This window comes from Malania oleifera, chromosome 3 (assembly GCF_029873635.1).
Source record: "Malania oleifera isolate guangnan ecotype guangnan chromosome 3, ASM2987363v1, whole genome shotgun sequence".
Classification (NCBI taxonomy): Eukaryota; Viridiplantae; Streptophyta; class Magnoliopsida; order Santalales; family Ximeniaceae; genus Malania; species Malania oleifera.
The window spans coordinates 117072586-117090185 of record NC_080419.1 but is presented as its reverse complement, the minus strand read 5'-3'; the positions used below and the strand labels follow the sequence as shown (position 1 = coordinate 117090185).

The 17600-nt window shown below is 35.6% G+C and overlaps 1 protein-coding gene across 1 annotated transcript in view; it reads right to left on the bottom strand.

Annotated features, from left to right (window-relative positions):
* Window positions 1–11318: 11318 nt before the first annotated feature.
* Window positions 11319–17600, bottom strand: part of LOC131151790 (uncharacterized) — a 63401-nt gene continuing 57119 nt past the window's right edge. The window contains exons 10-12 of the mRNA XM_058103206.1: window positions 14870–14917; window positions 13618–13702; window positions 11319–11851 (exon numbers count right to left, since the gene is read on the bottom strand). Of these exons, the coding sequence (XP_057959189.1) occupies window positions 11760–11851; window positions 13618–13702; window positions 14870–14917 (225 nt within the window). The 3' untranslated portion in view covers window positions 11319–11759. The remainder of the gene's footprint in view (window positions 11852–13617; window positions 13703–14869; window positions 14918–17600) is intronic.

The following is a 17600-nucleotide window of genomic DNA, read 5'->3' as shown; positions in this document are numbered from 1 at the left end:
TTGTACAGATTTTCAGTCTTCCTCTGTATACTCATCTTCGGTTTTAGGTACATTTACCTTATCAATTACTTTCATGGGAACATGATTTCCCTTAGTAACTATTTTCCATACCTTTCAATCTACATTCAATAGGTATATGCTCATCCTACGTTTCCAATAGGTGTAATTTACACCACAGAAAATTGGTGGTCTAGTGGATGAGTGTCCTTCATCGAATGAAGTTACACTGATGTGTGCCATGTGATCTTTTTACAAATGAACAATTATGTCTATGTAAACCCGCTCTGATACCAAATGTTGATTTAGGTGTAATCCCAAAAGGGGGTGAATTGGGTATTTTAAAAATCTTTAAAACTGATTTACCACTTAGTCCCTATTTCTATATATAACAAATTACTTATCAAGTTTGTGTGAGGTTATTCAACATACACACATGCAATGTAAGTAATGAAGTGCATTGCAGAAATTAAAAGGAGTAAAGGAAGAGAGAAGGCAAACACAGTTTTTACGAGATTCAGCCAACTCGGCCTATGTCCTCGCCTTGAACAACCCACTCAAGGATTCCACTAAAATCACTGCTCCTTAAATTGGGGTAGAACTTCCCTTACATCCGCTGCTTACAAGAGGTACAGCTTCCTCCTCACCCGGTTCACAATCTGAACTGTGATTACAATTACAATTTCAAATCTTCAAAAACAACTCAAGATTCGCTTCTAACAAAACTAGTGAGTACAATTGAAATCCTAACACATATACATACGATGAAACTTGTAGCTCAGTATGTATGTAACGATACAATCGTTATATGAATGAAATGCTTCAAACAATTTCCCTCTTATCAAATCTCCCAAGTAATGATATAAGGAAAAGCTTTGGAGAAAATTAAGGTTCTAGTTCACTTTGCGAAAATGCACAAATATCTAATGTGAACTTATCAAAAGCTTTGTCTTGAATATTATATCAATCAAAATCAAAAGGCTTTCTTTCAAATATTCAATCACAATACGATCTTTGTAATATGCAAATATATATATATATATATATATATATATATATATATATATATATATATAATATGATTTCCAAAGATCAAAAACTGAATATAATGTTTTCCAAAAAATATCCTTCAATAAAATATATAGTTATGAACACTAAGGATATTTAATCAAGTGGTTTTAAGATATCTAAAATATAGACCCTTTAACTGAATACACACTTGAATCAAAAACCGTTTAACCAATGGTGAAAACCTATCTTATGTGGTGATCTTATCTAAATAATCTATAAGTAAACACACTCAAGATCAATCACTCAGTTTATATTCAATAATAGATTTTGAGATGAAAAGTTCTTTGAAACATATATATCAACAAGCAAATCAGTTTAGATGAAAAAAATCTATGAGAATAAGTATTAACATGCAGATCGATGTACCAAACCTCAATACCAAAATGATTCGACAATGATGGCTAGATTGTATTTTGAAAATCAAGATAGCCTTAGCTCAGATTCGACGTAAGAACTTTGAAATCCCAGGCAAAGGTTTCAGCAGTGTATTCAAAGTTGTGCTAAACGTGCAACTCTTCAATTGTATGCCAAAGGTTTGTTCTCCTCTATTCTTATTGGGGCATTAGGGTTTAGATGTTCATTATATAGGTGTTTTGCCGTTAGAATGAATCTTAACCGTTGGATCAAAAAATAGTTCGTGTGTTCTCTTATTAAAAAAATTAAATTTTTAAACTTTCCCGCAAGTTCAGACGAATGAGGGTTAAGGCCCAGATGACTAAAGTTCCTTAGAGCTTCGAAAGATTAACCTGGACACAGGGTCAGCCGATTGAGGTTAGGGTTCAGTCTTCTAAAGTGTCGGGTTCAGACGACTAAAGTCTGAGTTCAATCTTCTAAGGTTCTTCTATCAAGTTCCGTGTTTCACCATAAATTCTTCAGATGACTGAACTTAATCTTTGGTCTCCTGAAGAAATTCTTTAGACGACTGAGCTTAACTTCAGTCTTCTAAAGTTCAATCTTCAGACGACTGAACTTGAAGTTCGGTCTTGAGAACTGAACTTTTCCTAAATTTTTCTTTTTAATTTCAAAAATATGTTTTGCTTTCTTTCTTTACCCTTTTATAAAAATATTTTCTAAGGTTTTGAAAATATATCTAAGTCCATAAATATCCCCTAATGATGTTCATGAGATGCATGAGTTCTAAGGTCATTCTAGGGTATATGTTAAGCCTCAAATTAAATCATATGAAGTATGTGAATACATAAGTTCTAAATACTCATTCCCATGACGATCTTGAACTTGCCGCTTGCATCTTCATTCTTATACTCTTTTAGTTCCATGGATTGTGCCAAGATATGTATGTTTTAATCTTCATGGCTTTCATGACTTGTTATCCTTCCATGCATGTTATATATTGTTTCTGTTCACAAACTCAATACACAGATCAAATACCAAGTGATTTGTCATTATCAAAACAGGATTTGACTTGTAGAGTCAATAGTACCTATAACTACGTCTCTAGCTACCTCGGCGTCAACTGGCGTTAACGCATAGACCCTCGCCGGTGCAGTGTTCCTCTTTTGGCCTCGACAGGGCACCTAATAACCACCCCGAAATGGTCTGGGAGTTGGTGCCTAGGCCGATAATCCCTGACATGACCAAGACCTGTGCCCGCGTCTTCCACAACGATAACAGATGTTTTCTACCATCCTACATTCACCTGGATGTCTCCGGCCACATCTGGGACAAATAGAAATAGTCTGTCCACCCTGAGGATCACTGCGCCCCATCACCCGTCCTTGACTTTCTTCATATCGGTCTCCCCTCCATGGCCCCCAGTTAGAACACACTTGGAAATCGTGAGGTGTGAGCCTCTTCCTCTAACTCTGAGCTGTGGCACTCCTCTGCATGCCACTCTCGATAACAGCAACTCTATCCACCACCTCCGCGAATGTCTGAGCCCGAAAACCAATGACCTACTCAAACAAATTCTGCCTCAAACCTTCCTCAAATTTCCTTGCTTTCTTCTCCTCGTCTGGTGCCAAGTGTGGGGTAAATCAAGACAACTCAATAAATCGTGCTACATACTGTGATACTCTCTTCTGCCCCTGAGCTAAATGCAAGAATTCTACTGCCTTCGCACTCCGAACGATAGTAGAAAAATATCGCTCGAAGAACAGCTCCTTGAACTGACTCCACGTCACTGTCACGTGATCATGCCTTTGCTCCTTAATCAACTTTGCCGATCTCCACCAGCATTTTGCCTCCCTATCAATTTAAACAATGCAAATGACACCTTCGGTTCATTTATACATGAAAGCACCGCCAATATATCCTTAATGTTCTAAACCCAATTTTCAGCCTTAATCAGGTCAACTCCTCCCACAAAAAATGGGGGCTTCATCCTCGTAAACTGATTAATCGTGCAGCCACACTCCCCTGTGCTCCTAATCATCTCAGTCATCACCTATTGGGTGATACTGCGCAATACTGCATCAGAATCTCTACCCCTCATGCCAGAAGGTCTTGCTCTATCACCCCTAGTATTCGTACCACTGCTCCTTAGGTCCATCCTGAAAAGACAAAGAACATAATATAAGGACCCTATCTCCCATACAGATCTAATTTATTTCATCTAATTGAAATCTCATATTCACTATTAACTACCCTCCTGGTCCTAACTCAAAATCCAATCCTGCAACCTAGACACACAACTCGTCAATAGCTATGGTTTTCCTGAAATCGTCACCCTAGGAAAAACACAGAAACTACCACGAAAACCCTGTACCCAGACCATAGAACAAAACCTCAAATTTTTTTCCTATATTTTGGTATTGTTTCCACTACACTCTAGAGTCTACGGAACCTAACAATCTAGGCTCTGATACCAAATTGTAACGACCTGATTTTTCATGCCATTTTTTTCCTACATAAACATATATAGCAAATCTCTATATATTATCTGCTCAAAACATCTCAAACCCCAAGGGAGCACTGAGAAAACTTTGTTCACATTACATTTCTAAACAACGGTATGTATAAAACTGTAAACTATATTTACAATACCAGAAATCTAAAAAGTCCCAAAATATTCATTACAAAACTCCTAGTGACATCCATCAAAAACTCTGGGATCTATGCAAACAACCAACACCCAGGAAACACTCACCCTTTAAAAAGGGCAACGCAAGAACCTCTCTACTTGCGAGCTTGATCTACTCGCCTAGTTGGATCACCTGAAAAAATGTTGAGTCACTAGGATGAGACAATGCTTAGTAAGAGGAGATATATGCTATGACTAGTGTATGGCAACTGAGTTATACATTTAATATATTGATATAATATTGAAACTGTAAAACTAATAGTCTAGTATATCGTACAAATTACTTTTATTATAGTTTAAAATAAAACTGTGTATTTGAGTTTTCTAGTTACACATAATTCAAGTATTATAATAAATCTGCTGTTGTACTGTAAATCTGTGTATATAGAAATAACTGTGATAATACCTTAGAAACTGAAAGTCATGATTTAACCCCTCATGACAGGGTTGTGTGGCCCGTAGGTGAGACTTAGCACTGGTTGGCCCACTAGGTCAGTTAATTTGAAACTCTACCAATCATCAATCTGACCCACTACCATCTCTCCGGGCACGATAACTAGTCTCTACCTCGTCAAACCGGCCTCCTCAACCCAGAATACTGGGGAGACTACAATCTCTCCATAGATACAATTAATAGAATCCATATACTATCTGAGATATGTGGTCGCACTCTGATATGAAAATAGAAACGGTACCGTGCTCTATTGGCTGAATCTAACTGAATATTTCCTTAGGGTCTGATACTATTTAGTATTGATACTTATAATTATCTTACTGTTTTTGTCATGATTTTGAAATAACCATAACATTTTTAAACTGATCTGCATAATTTGAGTATCTGACTGTATAACTGAATGACTGAGTGTTATGGTCTGAAGTCATGGCATTCTGAAAAATACTATAAATCATATTTTCTGAAAACTGCATATTGATATTTTCTGCTAATATACTATAAAACATGATATTTATAAAACTATATAAATACAATAAACGGTTATGAACTTATGCCACACAATTAAGTAATTAAATTCTCGTGCTCTAAAATCTGCATCTCCTAATATAATAATAATATTCTAGAAAAACTGAATAATAGACTAATATATACATAATTTATGGTAAAATTTCTAAAATTCATAGCATAACATATTTCTCTTACTTATCTGATTGAGAGGCTGGCCTCCACTCAACTCTCGCACCCTCAGTGTTCCAACCCCAAAAACCTGCATTTGCATATACAAATTCTCTAGTAAATTAACACACCCATATTTCCTGAAATTGCTTATTCATAATTTCTTGAACTATAATTACCTGGGCTCCCGAACAGATACTTACTGGGGTCCTCAACCCATGACTATAGGGGCCCAAAACACCATATTCCTGAAAATATGACGCCCCAAATTTATTCCACAAAATACCAGTATATATTCTCATAGAATACAAAATCTGACCCCAAATAATACTGGTAATACTGAAAATACCTAAAAATTCACTTTCCCAAATTTTAGGATGGTTCCCAAATTGCTCAAATTGAATTTTCGCACCATCTAGATTGTAAAGAAACTCCCTAGGATCACCGTGGTAGCTTTTGATCGTCGAATCGAGAAGAATCAGAGTTAGAATCTAGAGAGAAGTCAGAGGGTGCGTTTTCTAGAGAGAGGGAGTGAATAGGATCTGAAATTCCCGTAGAAAAAACAATTTTTAGCTTTATATAGAAAGCTGGTCCATGTGAACTCATCGACGAGACACATCGCCTCGTCGACAAGGCAATATAGGGATCTCGTCGATGAACGTTGTCTCCTCCTTGACGAGTTTCAGACCTTAGAATAGGCCTCTCGGTAAACTATCGTTGATAAGACGCATGTCCTCGTCGACAGGCCCAATAGTCTGCTCGTCGACGAGCACTTCTACACTCATCAACGAGGCCCTGCCGTACTCTTTTATAAAAATTTATTTTCCTTTATTATTTAATTACAATAATTATTCGATTTATTACAGGACCTACAACTGGGTTGTGGATGCCTGGTAGCGCATTTGCAGATGGTTACTTTGACTGTGTCTGGGTTGATCCCACAACCTGTACCATGGGAGAAGTAAATGGTGTGTTAGTCCTAAGGAGAGTCTTTTATGCATATCTGTTGATTTATGTAAATGATGTTATTATTTATTGAACTAGTTTATACTGAGGAAGCAAATGCATATTTTCAACTATAAAGGTGTGAGTACTTGTATGTGAATTAAAATGCATGAATGTTTATGGAGAAGTAAACTTTTCGCCTGAGGGCTTGCTGAGAAAGGCGAGTACCCTGATAGGTATTAGTTGTAGTCATACCAGGTTGCATAACGTATTAGAGCAGAGGGGAGTTACATGTATGGGCGTGTAATCTCCCTTATCCTTAGGAACTTTCACCTATAAATAATTGTGTGGGTGTGTAAGTATGGTCTGAGAATGATTTTATAACCGTGGTTAATTAACAATGGATGATATTTTGTATACATTAAAACTCACGTTAGCCACACACTGATATTAACTTAATTTGCCTTACTGAGAAGTGGTTCACCCCAATATATAAATCATTTTTCAGGACCATATTGAGATTAAGCTTAGCAAGCTCCAGGGTGGGGTGATAGCTAGTTTTTGTGAGTGTCTGCAAGAACTCCATTGTGTTTCAGTTAGGTCTAATGTCCCCAGATGTGTACAAGGGTTGTATGGACTGAGTTGGTTTTTGTATTGTATTCTGGTTTGTAATATGGATATTTGAAGACTTTTGTGTATAAAGGTAGTTTAGAACTCTGGTAATGTATTTTGGGAGAATGTATCATTTATTTTCGCTACATTTATATAATAAATATGGCATCAGGTACACAAACATCACTAAAGTAGCACCCCAAGCCCCACGTGGCGGGTCGGGGTGTTACATCTGATACCACTATTAGGAAATTAAATGAGTAGGGACAACATCACACAGCTAAAATAAGAAATGAGAAAATAGGAATTGACGCCAAGATTTACGTGGAAAACCCCCAAACAAATCAAGGGAAAAACCACAGGAAATAGTAGAAGAAATCCACTATGAAAAATAGTGATACAACTTCTCTCTAATTATAAGATGAGAACAATGATACCTCTCTCTTGAATTAGGAGTACACAAATTTCATTAGAAACAACATGATACAACAATGACATTTTTTTAGGAGAGTACTTGATTTCTCTCTCTTTTAAGTTGGAGTTAGAGATGCTTGGGATGATTGGAACTCCTAGTAGGCATCTCTATTTATAGCAGAGAGTATTGCCCACCTTTATTGAATTCTCCTTTCTGTAGCACACCTTTGTAGACTTAGGTAGCCACTTTTGTAGACTTGTGTAGTCACCTTTGTCGACTTGTGTAGCCACCTTTGTAGGCTTGTGCAGCCACCTTTGTAGACTATTATAGCCCACTTATGTTGACAATTTTAGCATACAAATTATTGAAAATAGGCTTTTCATTTCACAGTATTAATCATCATTAGCTTTAATATCTTTCATATACTTTTTTCCAAGAATGGGTTAATTCATTAAAATACTTATTAGTGTAAAAACAGGGCAATTAGTCGACTAATTGGGTGTATTCGTCGACTAATTAAACTAGTAGCCAAAGTGAGTTTCTGCCTAGTCAAATCATCGATGAATTGGGGTAAGTCGTCAACGACTTGGGGGAACTTGTCGACGAATTGGAGCATATTGTCGATAAATTAATCCAATAGCTAAATGTGTTTTCGGTCTAGGTGCCTCGTCGACGAATTAGGGTAACTCATTGACGATTTGGGGCAGCTCGTTGACGAATTGGGTATAACCGTCAATGATTTGCATCAAGACCTGAATCCAACGGTCAGATAACGGCTAGTCTGGCATTTTGCCTATAAATACAAGTCCTTAGACTTGATTACACATGGTTTTGATGGTTTTTACATGATTTTAGTGATTGACATCTTTTGAATACAAAACCTAAGTACTTTGTATTTTAGTTCATCATATTAAGTGCTCAATTTCTCTTTTGCTCTTTAATCTTGTTTGATTCATTACTTGAGAGATTAGTGAGAGGTTGTATTGTATTTGACATCAGCTCAATTAAAGGAGCATCATTTTGTAATCCATCTTCTTGCTGTAAAAGGTTCTTTGTGAACCAAATTGGTGAAGGTTCTTGGTGAACCTTACGGCTTTTGGTGAGCGAAATGGATTTGTTCTCGTGTGAAGGCTCTTGGTGAGTGTTGAGGGATTTGTTCTCTCGTTGTAAGGCTTCTCTGCCAGTGAAAGAGTTGATAGTGGATAGTGAAATCCTTGAGTTAGTCTCAAGGCGTGGATGTAGGCTTGGTGCTGAACCAAGTTAAAATACCGGTGTTAAGCTTCTCTACTCTTTACTCTTCATATCATATCTTGTGCATGATTTACACGTCATTTATTTTGATATAATTGCTTGTATCTTGGCAAAAATTTTATTTTGAAGAGAAAACCCAAAATACGCGAAAGAGTCCATTCACCCCCTCCCCCCTCTAGACTCTACACCCAGACCGACAAACTTAGGAAGCATATCGAACCTATGTTCTTACAAATACCTATCTCTATCCAAGTGGGATAAGAAGGATTCTTTTCAAGCTCCATATTTCCATGCCATATTCTTTTTATTTTCCAAGACCATCATGTATATGGATGACCACAAAACTACAATTCAAAGTTTGATCTCTTATACCACTTTGCCCATGATGTTCATTAGGAAAAACTCCGGTTCAAGTTCTTGAGTTTCTTCAGTATTCTTGTTACCACTCTTAATATTCAACTTTAAATCTCCCACTATATATAGTTGCTAATTTGTTTATATCCAAAACTTATTCACTAATTAAAGGAGTGACTAGTGAGAGTCGAATGACACAAAGCTTCATTTCAAATAGAGACTTAGCTTGACTAGAATAAATTATTGATTCGATTGTGCCTCGCTAAGGTGGATTTTCAAGATTAGAACCTAATTATAATAAAATGAGGAAACAAACTAATGCATTAATTGTACGCTACAATTACATATGATTGGCGAATTCAAATTGCGAAGTAGAATTGACTTGAATCTATTAGATTATGAGTGATCAACATTGTAATTTATAGCTTTTTCTATTCTACTACTCTCATGTAAACTTGCAACTTGGACCATCCCCTAAAATTTGTCCTTTACTTGGTTTCCTCTTGGCGGTTGCATGGGTAGTTTCTTTTGCTTTCTTTCATCTGCATGCACATTCTCTTCTACAATGGTGGCAAAACATATGTACACCTTCCAGTAATCCACTTAGTTTGTTCGCTCACAATTTCGAATTTAGTTTATTTTGTTGCTCGCCTTAGCGTTCCCCTTTTAAATCATTAGCACCTTATCAACTAGGTTTTCTGTAATTTAACTAGCCAAACCATGCACAAAAATTACCAACCAAATTGAATTTTCAGTAAGTAAAAAATTTCAACAAAAAATCAAATTAATGTGATTGGTTAATCAACAGCTTAATATAAAATATATTGATTAATCAAACGAAACCAAACTACTAAAAATGATACATCATAAAAGTTCGGAAAAGTAGAAATATTAATGTTTAACTAAAATAAGGGAGAAAAAAAATATCAAACAATTACAATACCCATTTTCTCTTTCTAACTATTTTCTCTCATTTCTTTGAAGAGCTCGTGTAAGTTGAAGGATATATATTCTAAATAATTTCCTACAGAAAGTAATATGTGTGGTTTTCCACGTTTTGCACCATACACACATCAATAAATTATTCACTTAAAAAAAATATTGTATAATACATATTAAAAGTATTTATCCTATATTTGGTTCTACCTCGATTATCATAAACGTGGCCATTCGAATAGCTGAAAACGATTCGAAAAAATATTGAACCAAAAATAATTATAAAAAAAATATTGAACCCCAAACCAGAAGAATGATCAACCAAATTATTATTTTTTTTGTTTGATTTGATTTTTCTTCCTCCTTTACATTTAGTTTGGAGTCAACTTTCATGCCTACTTTCCCTCACAGCAAATATGGGGCCTACAAGGTCAAGTGAATTTTTAAATGAGTCATAATATGACTTTAAGCAAATAAGTGTAGGGTTATCATGCATACACATCAATCACTAGAAAACAGAATATGCACGAAAATAACATAATAATTTAGGAGATCATACATCATGCTTACATCTATAGATTTCACAAAAACAAACATGTCCACAATATTCCAACTCTCAACCATACACATTCAAAGAAACAATTTTCACAATATTCCTGACTCTTTTAACTGTACACATTCAACATTTATGCTTCATTCGGATAAAGAGGAGAAAGAGAATATTTCAGTTGCTTTCGATGCTATTTTCTCCTTATCAAACACTAAAAATTCATTCTTATATAACTATTTTTTTTTTTTTAAATGCTAATCATGTGTAATATTACATTTTTATTTTTTAAAATTTTCAACATATTTTTTCCTTTATTACTTTTCTTGAAAACCAAACCAAAAAGAAATAAAATATTTAAATATTTATTTTCTTTTCAATAATATTTTTCCAAGTTCTAAAAGATACCTTGAAAGACTTCCATACGTCTTGCCCTAAGACCAATCTTCTAAATACGAGCCACAACTCAACTTCACTTACAACGGCAGTAAAACCTCCATTTTACATTAAAAAATGGAGCAAATTTGCCTTTCTTTTCTTTTTGTAGAACAGCTTACTGTTGAGCTTGGGATATTGGTAGTGGGGGGCCATTTTGTTGGTGTTCAAGATGGGGGAGGGCTCAATGCTTGGGGGTGAGATTTTGACAAGGTGCTTCCTGGGAAGCAATAGGATACAAAGCAACATCACATTCAAGTGTTTAATCAAGTAATGTCACTTTCAAAGTTTTAAATTCTGCTGAGAATTGAAAACCATGTAATTTGGGGGACAATACACCATTACTTTGTTTCCTCACAAATTGGTGCATAATAAGCATTCATGAAATTTCCAAGTTGAGAAATCACTTTCAGCACTAATACTGTCCATACATCATTGCCCATAATCCACCCCTAAGTCATTAAAAATGTTCAGGAAAGTACACCAAAAGAATGTGAAGGTATGCCCAGTTCAAGATATGAGACTCAGCTATTTTTAACAGTCAGAACCCTAACCCACCTAGAAAAATAAGCAAGAGGCTATTAAATTTTAAAAAATAAAGATTAAATATCAAGATAAAAATATTCCCCACACAGAAATTATTACTCAAATTTTTTTAAACATCTAATCTTCTGTAACTGCTGGCAAAAGCTTACACACAATAATGGTAATATAGCATCTCTAAGAAGGCAGTTTTCTTACTAGTCTGCTATTAATTAAAATTTGACCAGAAACTGCCACAAGAGAAGGCAAGTTTTCCACCGCCAACCTGGGCAACCACGACATATGACCTCTTTCTATCCTAAATCATTTATACCAAAGTTTCACTTCTACCAGTTAACCCATGACCAGGTTAACTTGAATATTGCTGTACACTTAAAACAATGGTTCTGCAAAATGCTTGGCTGCCAAGAAATGCAGACCTGGGGGTGATGTAGCTGCATCCCCATGACATAAACTTGCCCTTGTTCCTAGATATGCTTTTATATTATGGAGACATGGCATCACCTGATGACGCAAGCATCTGAACCTCTGTTTCATCGTTTGCCTGTCTAGAAGCGTAGTCCACCCTAGAACCAACTGCAGACGCAATCCAAGAAGATTTATAAGTGAATATAGAATTAAGAGGTCATAATGGTGATGTGCTACTCTTTAACTATGCAAGGGCTGAACTGCTGAAGTAGTTCAATTTAATAAACTTGAGAAAATTTTCTTCCACAATCCATAACAAAGGGAGACAGAAATATGAACAGAAATTATTCAAGTGCAATCAAAGCCTACTGTCACAAGAAATTGAAGATTACCACATGGATATTCTAATTCTGTACAAAATGAATCACACAATTTTAATAACATCGTTTTTAAACTATTGTTTTTTGGTTCCCATATGTTTAACATTGTTTTAAATATTCAAAATAGTTTCAAATTATTATCATATTTGGCACTCTTCAAAATACAAGTTAATTTCGAAGTACAAATTTGAGTGTTCATAAGGCAATTGAAAATGACAAGAAGCTATCCTATGGATCCTATTTCCCTGTGATTTCCATATCCTTCCAATACTGCACAAGAATTTTTCCATTTATGTTAAGATGCCATTATCCAAACTCCTAGACCATGGATCCCCTTCCCATAGAAGCTTGAAAGTTGCAGCTCAACTTCAAGTGGGTTTCACAAAGTTGACCTAGTTATTAGGTCCTATGAGCATCTGAACCTCTGTTTATATATATGTTTCCATGCCTAAATTGTGTAGTCACATTTGCTCAAGAATAGCCCAACAGTACAGAAAATCATTTCAATAACTAAGAGAAATAACTAGAAATGATAACTAAAAACTAGAAACAAAAACTAAAGACTAAAACTGGCAACCTGTTTGGTCAAATTCTCAAAACTGAAGAACATTAAAACCCTGATTTAACGCGGTCATCATTGTCCTTGATCATTAAAAATTAGTAAGTTAAAAGATATTACAACAAAAAAGGAATAGTTCAATATTACTTTACTAAATAATTATGTTTTTGAACTCGTTCTTTAGTTCTCCAAGAACAATCCTATTATATACACTGGTCATGACCAGTGTATATTGATGTCTCCCTTCCTGCAACCTTTTTGACTGCCTGAAAAGCATATTTTCTGGCTGTTTTTTGCACTTCTGCTGCTTTTTTCCCCTAAGCAAAGCATGATCACTTTCTGCTGTTTTTTTCCTGTTTGCTTCTGTTTCTCTTTAAAAAAAAAACAAAACAAAAACCATAACAAAGCATTACACCATCTACTTGTTTTTCCTCCTTTTATGATCACTGTCTGCTGTTCTTTCCTCCTCGCTGCTTTCCCCTCTGCTGTTTTTTTTTTCACACCAATGCATTATACTGTCTACTGTCTGCTATTTTTTCCCCTGCATGCAGTTGCATTATTTGTGTATTCCTGCAGCAGGTCCCTCTTTAATTTCTTGTCATTATTTGAATTCAAATATCAATGATCACGTTTTTGCAGATAAGAATTGTGATATAGGCCATTTACAAACATTTTTAATACGGCACTCCAAGTACCCCTTGCGTCTCAGTGTGCCTTGCACTTTTAACTACTATGATCACAAGATGCCTCTTCAGGTATCTAAGACAAAGAAGCAATATACTTTGATACAAAAACTATGGCTGTGTCCCTGCACCTGCACATGCACATGCACATGCACATGCGTGCCCATTGAGAGAGGAAGCACGCTAACTAAAAATAGCAAATAAACTTTTTTTCCCCAGAGGTTTCAGCTATAAGAAATACAATACTGCACTGATACAAGAAAAGGGAATAGGACAACTCAATTTCACTCAAGAAATCAAAAAACTGCATACCAAAAGATGGACGTAGCCCTTTGACAGCATCAAAGTTCTTGTATGTATAGCCAACAAAACTCAAATCTTTGGGAGTCAATAGCGTCTGCCACAAAGTATAAAGTTAAACATATTAGATGCAATATAAATCTACATCAAAGTTCTCGTGTGAATATCCAATGAAACTCAAATCTTTGGGAGTCAATAGCGTCTGCCATGAAGTAATAAGTTTAGCATAATAGATGCAATATAAATCTAAGAAATAAGAAGCTTCAAAATTTTAAGATCTAGCAGGCATGGTGAGATAAACATGTGTGGAGAAAATAAACAGAAATGAGAACCTTAAATTATGAACGCATATAAAATCAAAATTTACAAACATATCTACTATTGACTTGATTATGCTATTATTCATACATAGGAAACTAGACGAAAACTTCTAAGTAAATTGTTAACGACCCATACTAATTATCCATTTATTAGAAAAGAATAAGCATGCGGAGAGAGAGAGAGAGTCTAAAGAACAAATGGGGAAATGAGGAAAGAAGAGTTAATGAGGAACAGAACAGTTAATTAAATTTTCCCAATTGCACTGAATATGAGTCAGTGGAACTGCAAAAGCACCAGCCACTAAACACCAAAGTCAAGCAAAGAAGGCCACTCTACCCCAAGAAGGAAGAAAATTATCCCTAGAAATTATTGCATTCCTTTCCAACGAAGTGCACAATCCCACAAGATCCTGCACTCCTTCACGTCAAACCCACTATCTCAAGAGAAACAACTCATCCACAGAGCTTCGACACACCCAACCATCCTCCCCAATGATAAGAAAAGAATTCAACCACCACCAAGCATAAGGGCAATGCAAAGAAGGATGGGCATTAGTCTCTCTATCCTGCTTGAACAAAACACAAATACGAGGCAATAGTGACTTAACAGGCCTCATTTGCAGAAAATCATATGTATTTATCTGGAATTATCCATCCAAATTATTTCAAGTCTCAATGGAAACAGTCATGTTTGCACTCATAGCAGTATCCAATGATCATTCACCACCAAAAATAAACAATTTTCAGCATGAGAAATGCATGAATGCATGAAAAATGGTCTTCAACACATTTTATCTATTAGTTTTAAGTCAGAGCCTGTTACAAACTTACTTGATGTATAAGGATGATATTTGTTAGTATGAAAATATTATACACAATACAAACTAACTCATACAAATGCATTCTGCAAGTGTATAGATATACTAGCATGAATGGTTACAAACCTTCCTTGAGGGTCCTGAGCCTGTTCTCGCTGGTTTTGGAGGATCCAACTGATGAAAAATCCAAGAAATAATTCCAAGAGGTAAATTACAAAGGCATTACTTAATGAAAAACATAACTTGAAGAAAATGTGCATCTGGAAATCAACAAATGATGATAAAATGGGGAAATCATAATAATGAAACGAAAGCAGGAATTTCAAACATGGAAGAAGCCTAGAGGACCCTCACGAACAGAATTAATGTAAGACATTTCTTTTGTATAAAATAAATGAACTTCAATCTAGCATGTTATTATCCAATGTTACAAGAAGGTTAATACATCGAGAACTATACCAGTCCTATATATATAAAGCACAAATATCTTCATTGTTCATCTTTTCATCCTGCAAAACTACCTCTACTATTTTAAGTGAACTATATTTTTATTATATTTCTATTTTTCTCAAGCTAATTTCCACAATGCACTCTTTCAAACCTATAACTAAATCTTGAAGAAATATTGGGGCAAAAATAAGGGGAGAGAAAAAAATACTCACAAATGGATGGAGCACAACTACTTTATAGGAAAGGCTTCTAATCATAGTCTAGCTTCTATAACTGAGTTTCTATTATATAACTAGCAAGCTATTCTCCCGAGCCCTGCCTGGCTGTAGAACTGTTATTTGAAATGGTTTAATTTAAGGAAGTCACAGATGCCCTACCAGGATGGTGGATCAGGATGTTTCCAGACAACTTATTGCTTTTCCTTCAAGGGATCTAGCCCACATGGTCGATCTATAGAAGTCACAGATTCTCTACATGGATTGGTGGATCGGGATGCTGTTTGCAACTCATTGCTTTCCCTTTCTATGGATCTTGCTCTCTAAGTTTTGCCTCAGGAGCTTGTTCCTGTGTTTGGTGATTAGCCGTCATTGTCAAGTTCTATCATAGCAGAGAATGGTGTGAGAAGATCCTTGTTCCAGTGAAGATTGCTTCCAGTCATCGTTAAACAATAAATACAAAGCCACTTGCTTTATTTCCAACACTCTGAATACGCAGAAAGATCTATTTTCATCCCCATCTTTGTTTCATCCAGATATGATTAGTAAATTACTAACAGTTTTAAAGGAGATTAATGTCCAATAAAAACACTTACAGTTTTTGGCATTAACAATTAAAAACATTGCAGAAGCTAGTAATGGACTGACCACTGGTTAGTTCTAGGTTTACTACAATCATAATTTATTATTATCATGAAACAAATCTTTTTAAATATAATGAACAAGAATAGGTCTGTTAAGATTTGATTAAAATGAATGACCTAACTTGAAGATAGGCAATAATACCCTTATTAACTCTCACCAATTAACATACTAACGCACTTAATAATAATAAGCATAATACTAAAAGATATAAATAACCTATAACACTCCCCCTCAAGCTGGAGCGAAAATGTCATATGCTCCTAGCTTGTTACAAACGAATTTAACACGAGTACCCTCCCCCCAAAACTTTGGTAAACAAATCAGCAAGCTGCATGTTCGACTTCACATAAGCAGTAGTAATGAGTTTCTCTCAACAATCAACTTCAATATGCTTAGTCCACTCATGAAAGATCGGGTTGGAAGCAAATATGAAGAGCGGTTTGATAGTCACACATCAACTTCATAGGCCAAGAATGAGAAACCCCCAATTCTTCCAACATGTTCTTCAACCATACAAGTTCACAAGCAGTGTGGGTCATAGCTCTATATTCTGATTCAGCATTTGATCTTACTAGCACAGTTTGTTTCTTACTCTTCCAAGAAAACAAATTACCACCAACCAAGATACAATACCCGGTTGTGGATCTCCACTTGGAAGGTAATTCAGCCCAATCTGCATCTGTATATCCATAGATATAAGTGCAACCCCAATCATGATACAAAAGACCTCTCCCGAGTGCACCTTTGAGATATCTCAAGATGTGATTTACTACATCCCAAGGACTTGTCCTCGGAGAATATAGAAATTGACTCACAACACTTCTTGCAAAAGATATATCCAGCCGAGTGACTAGGAGATAATTTAACTTTGCAACAAGTCTTCAATATTGTCTAGTATTAGGTAGAAAATTGCCCATATCCGACACTAACTTGCTGTTAGGATCCATGGGTGTATCAACCAGTTTAATCCCAATAGCAAGTGTCACGGTCCGACTATTTTCACACCCTTGTGAAGGGCCGTGCAGCGCTAGCTAAAGTACTCTTGCTTAACTAGCTAGCCTATCGTTTACCAACATTCATCCACGAAACACTTTCATTAGCGTTCATTCAAATAGCGGCGGAAACAGTAATCAATTCATGAAAGTCGTGGCAAGCAAGCAGTAAATATTGAAGCAAACATAATTCATTAACAACACCTCCGTTGACATTGCGTACTTAGCGATAATCCAATTTCATCCAACAGATCAAGACACCTGCAAATTCGGATGATTTGATGATCATATTCCCCAACTTGGACACAACTCTACTAGGACCCTAAACATTAGAATGAACAAGGGTTTTGCAGCTTTTCTTTTTTTATTATTATTAATAAAAAAGGGCGGCACCTCCTTTCTTTATTAGAAAACCCCTCACTTATGGCGGAGGAATACCACGGTTCCAGCAAAACAAGCTACAAACAGATAAAAACGAAACGTAACGAAAACAAAATGAAGACAAAACGACACAAAAAACTCTTAAATTAGGAAGACCAATTTTGTTAAGTCGTA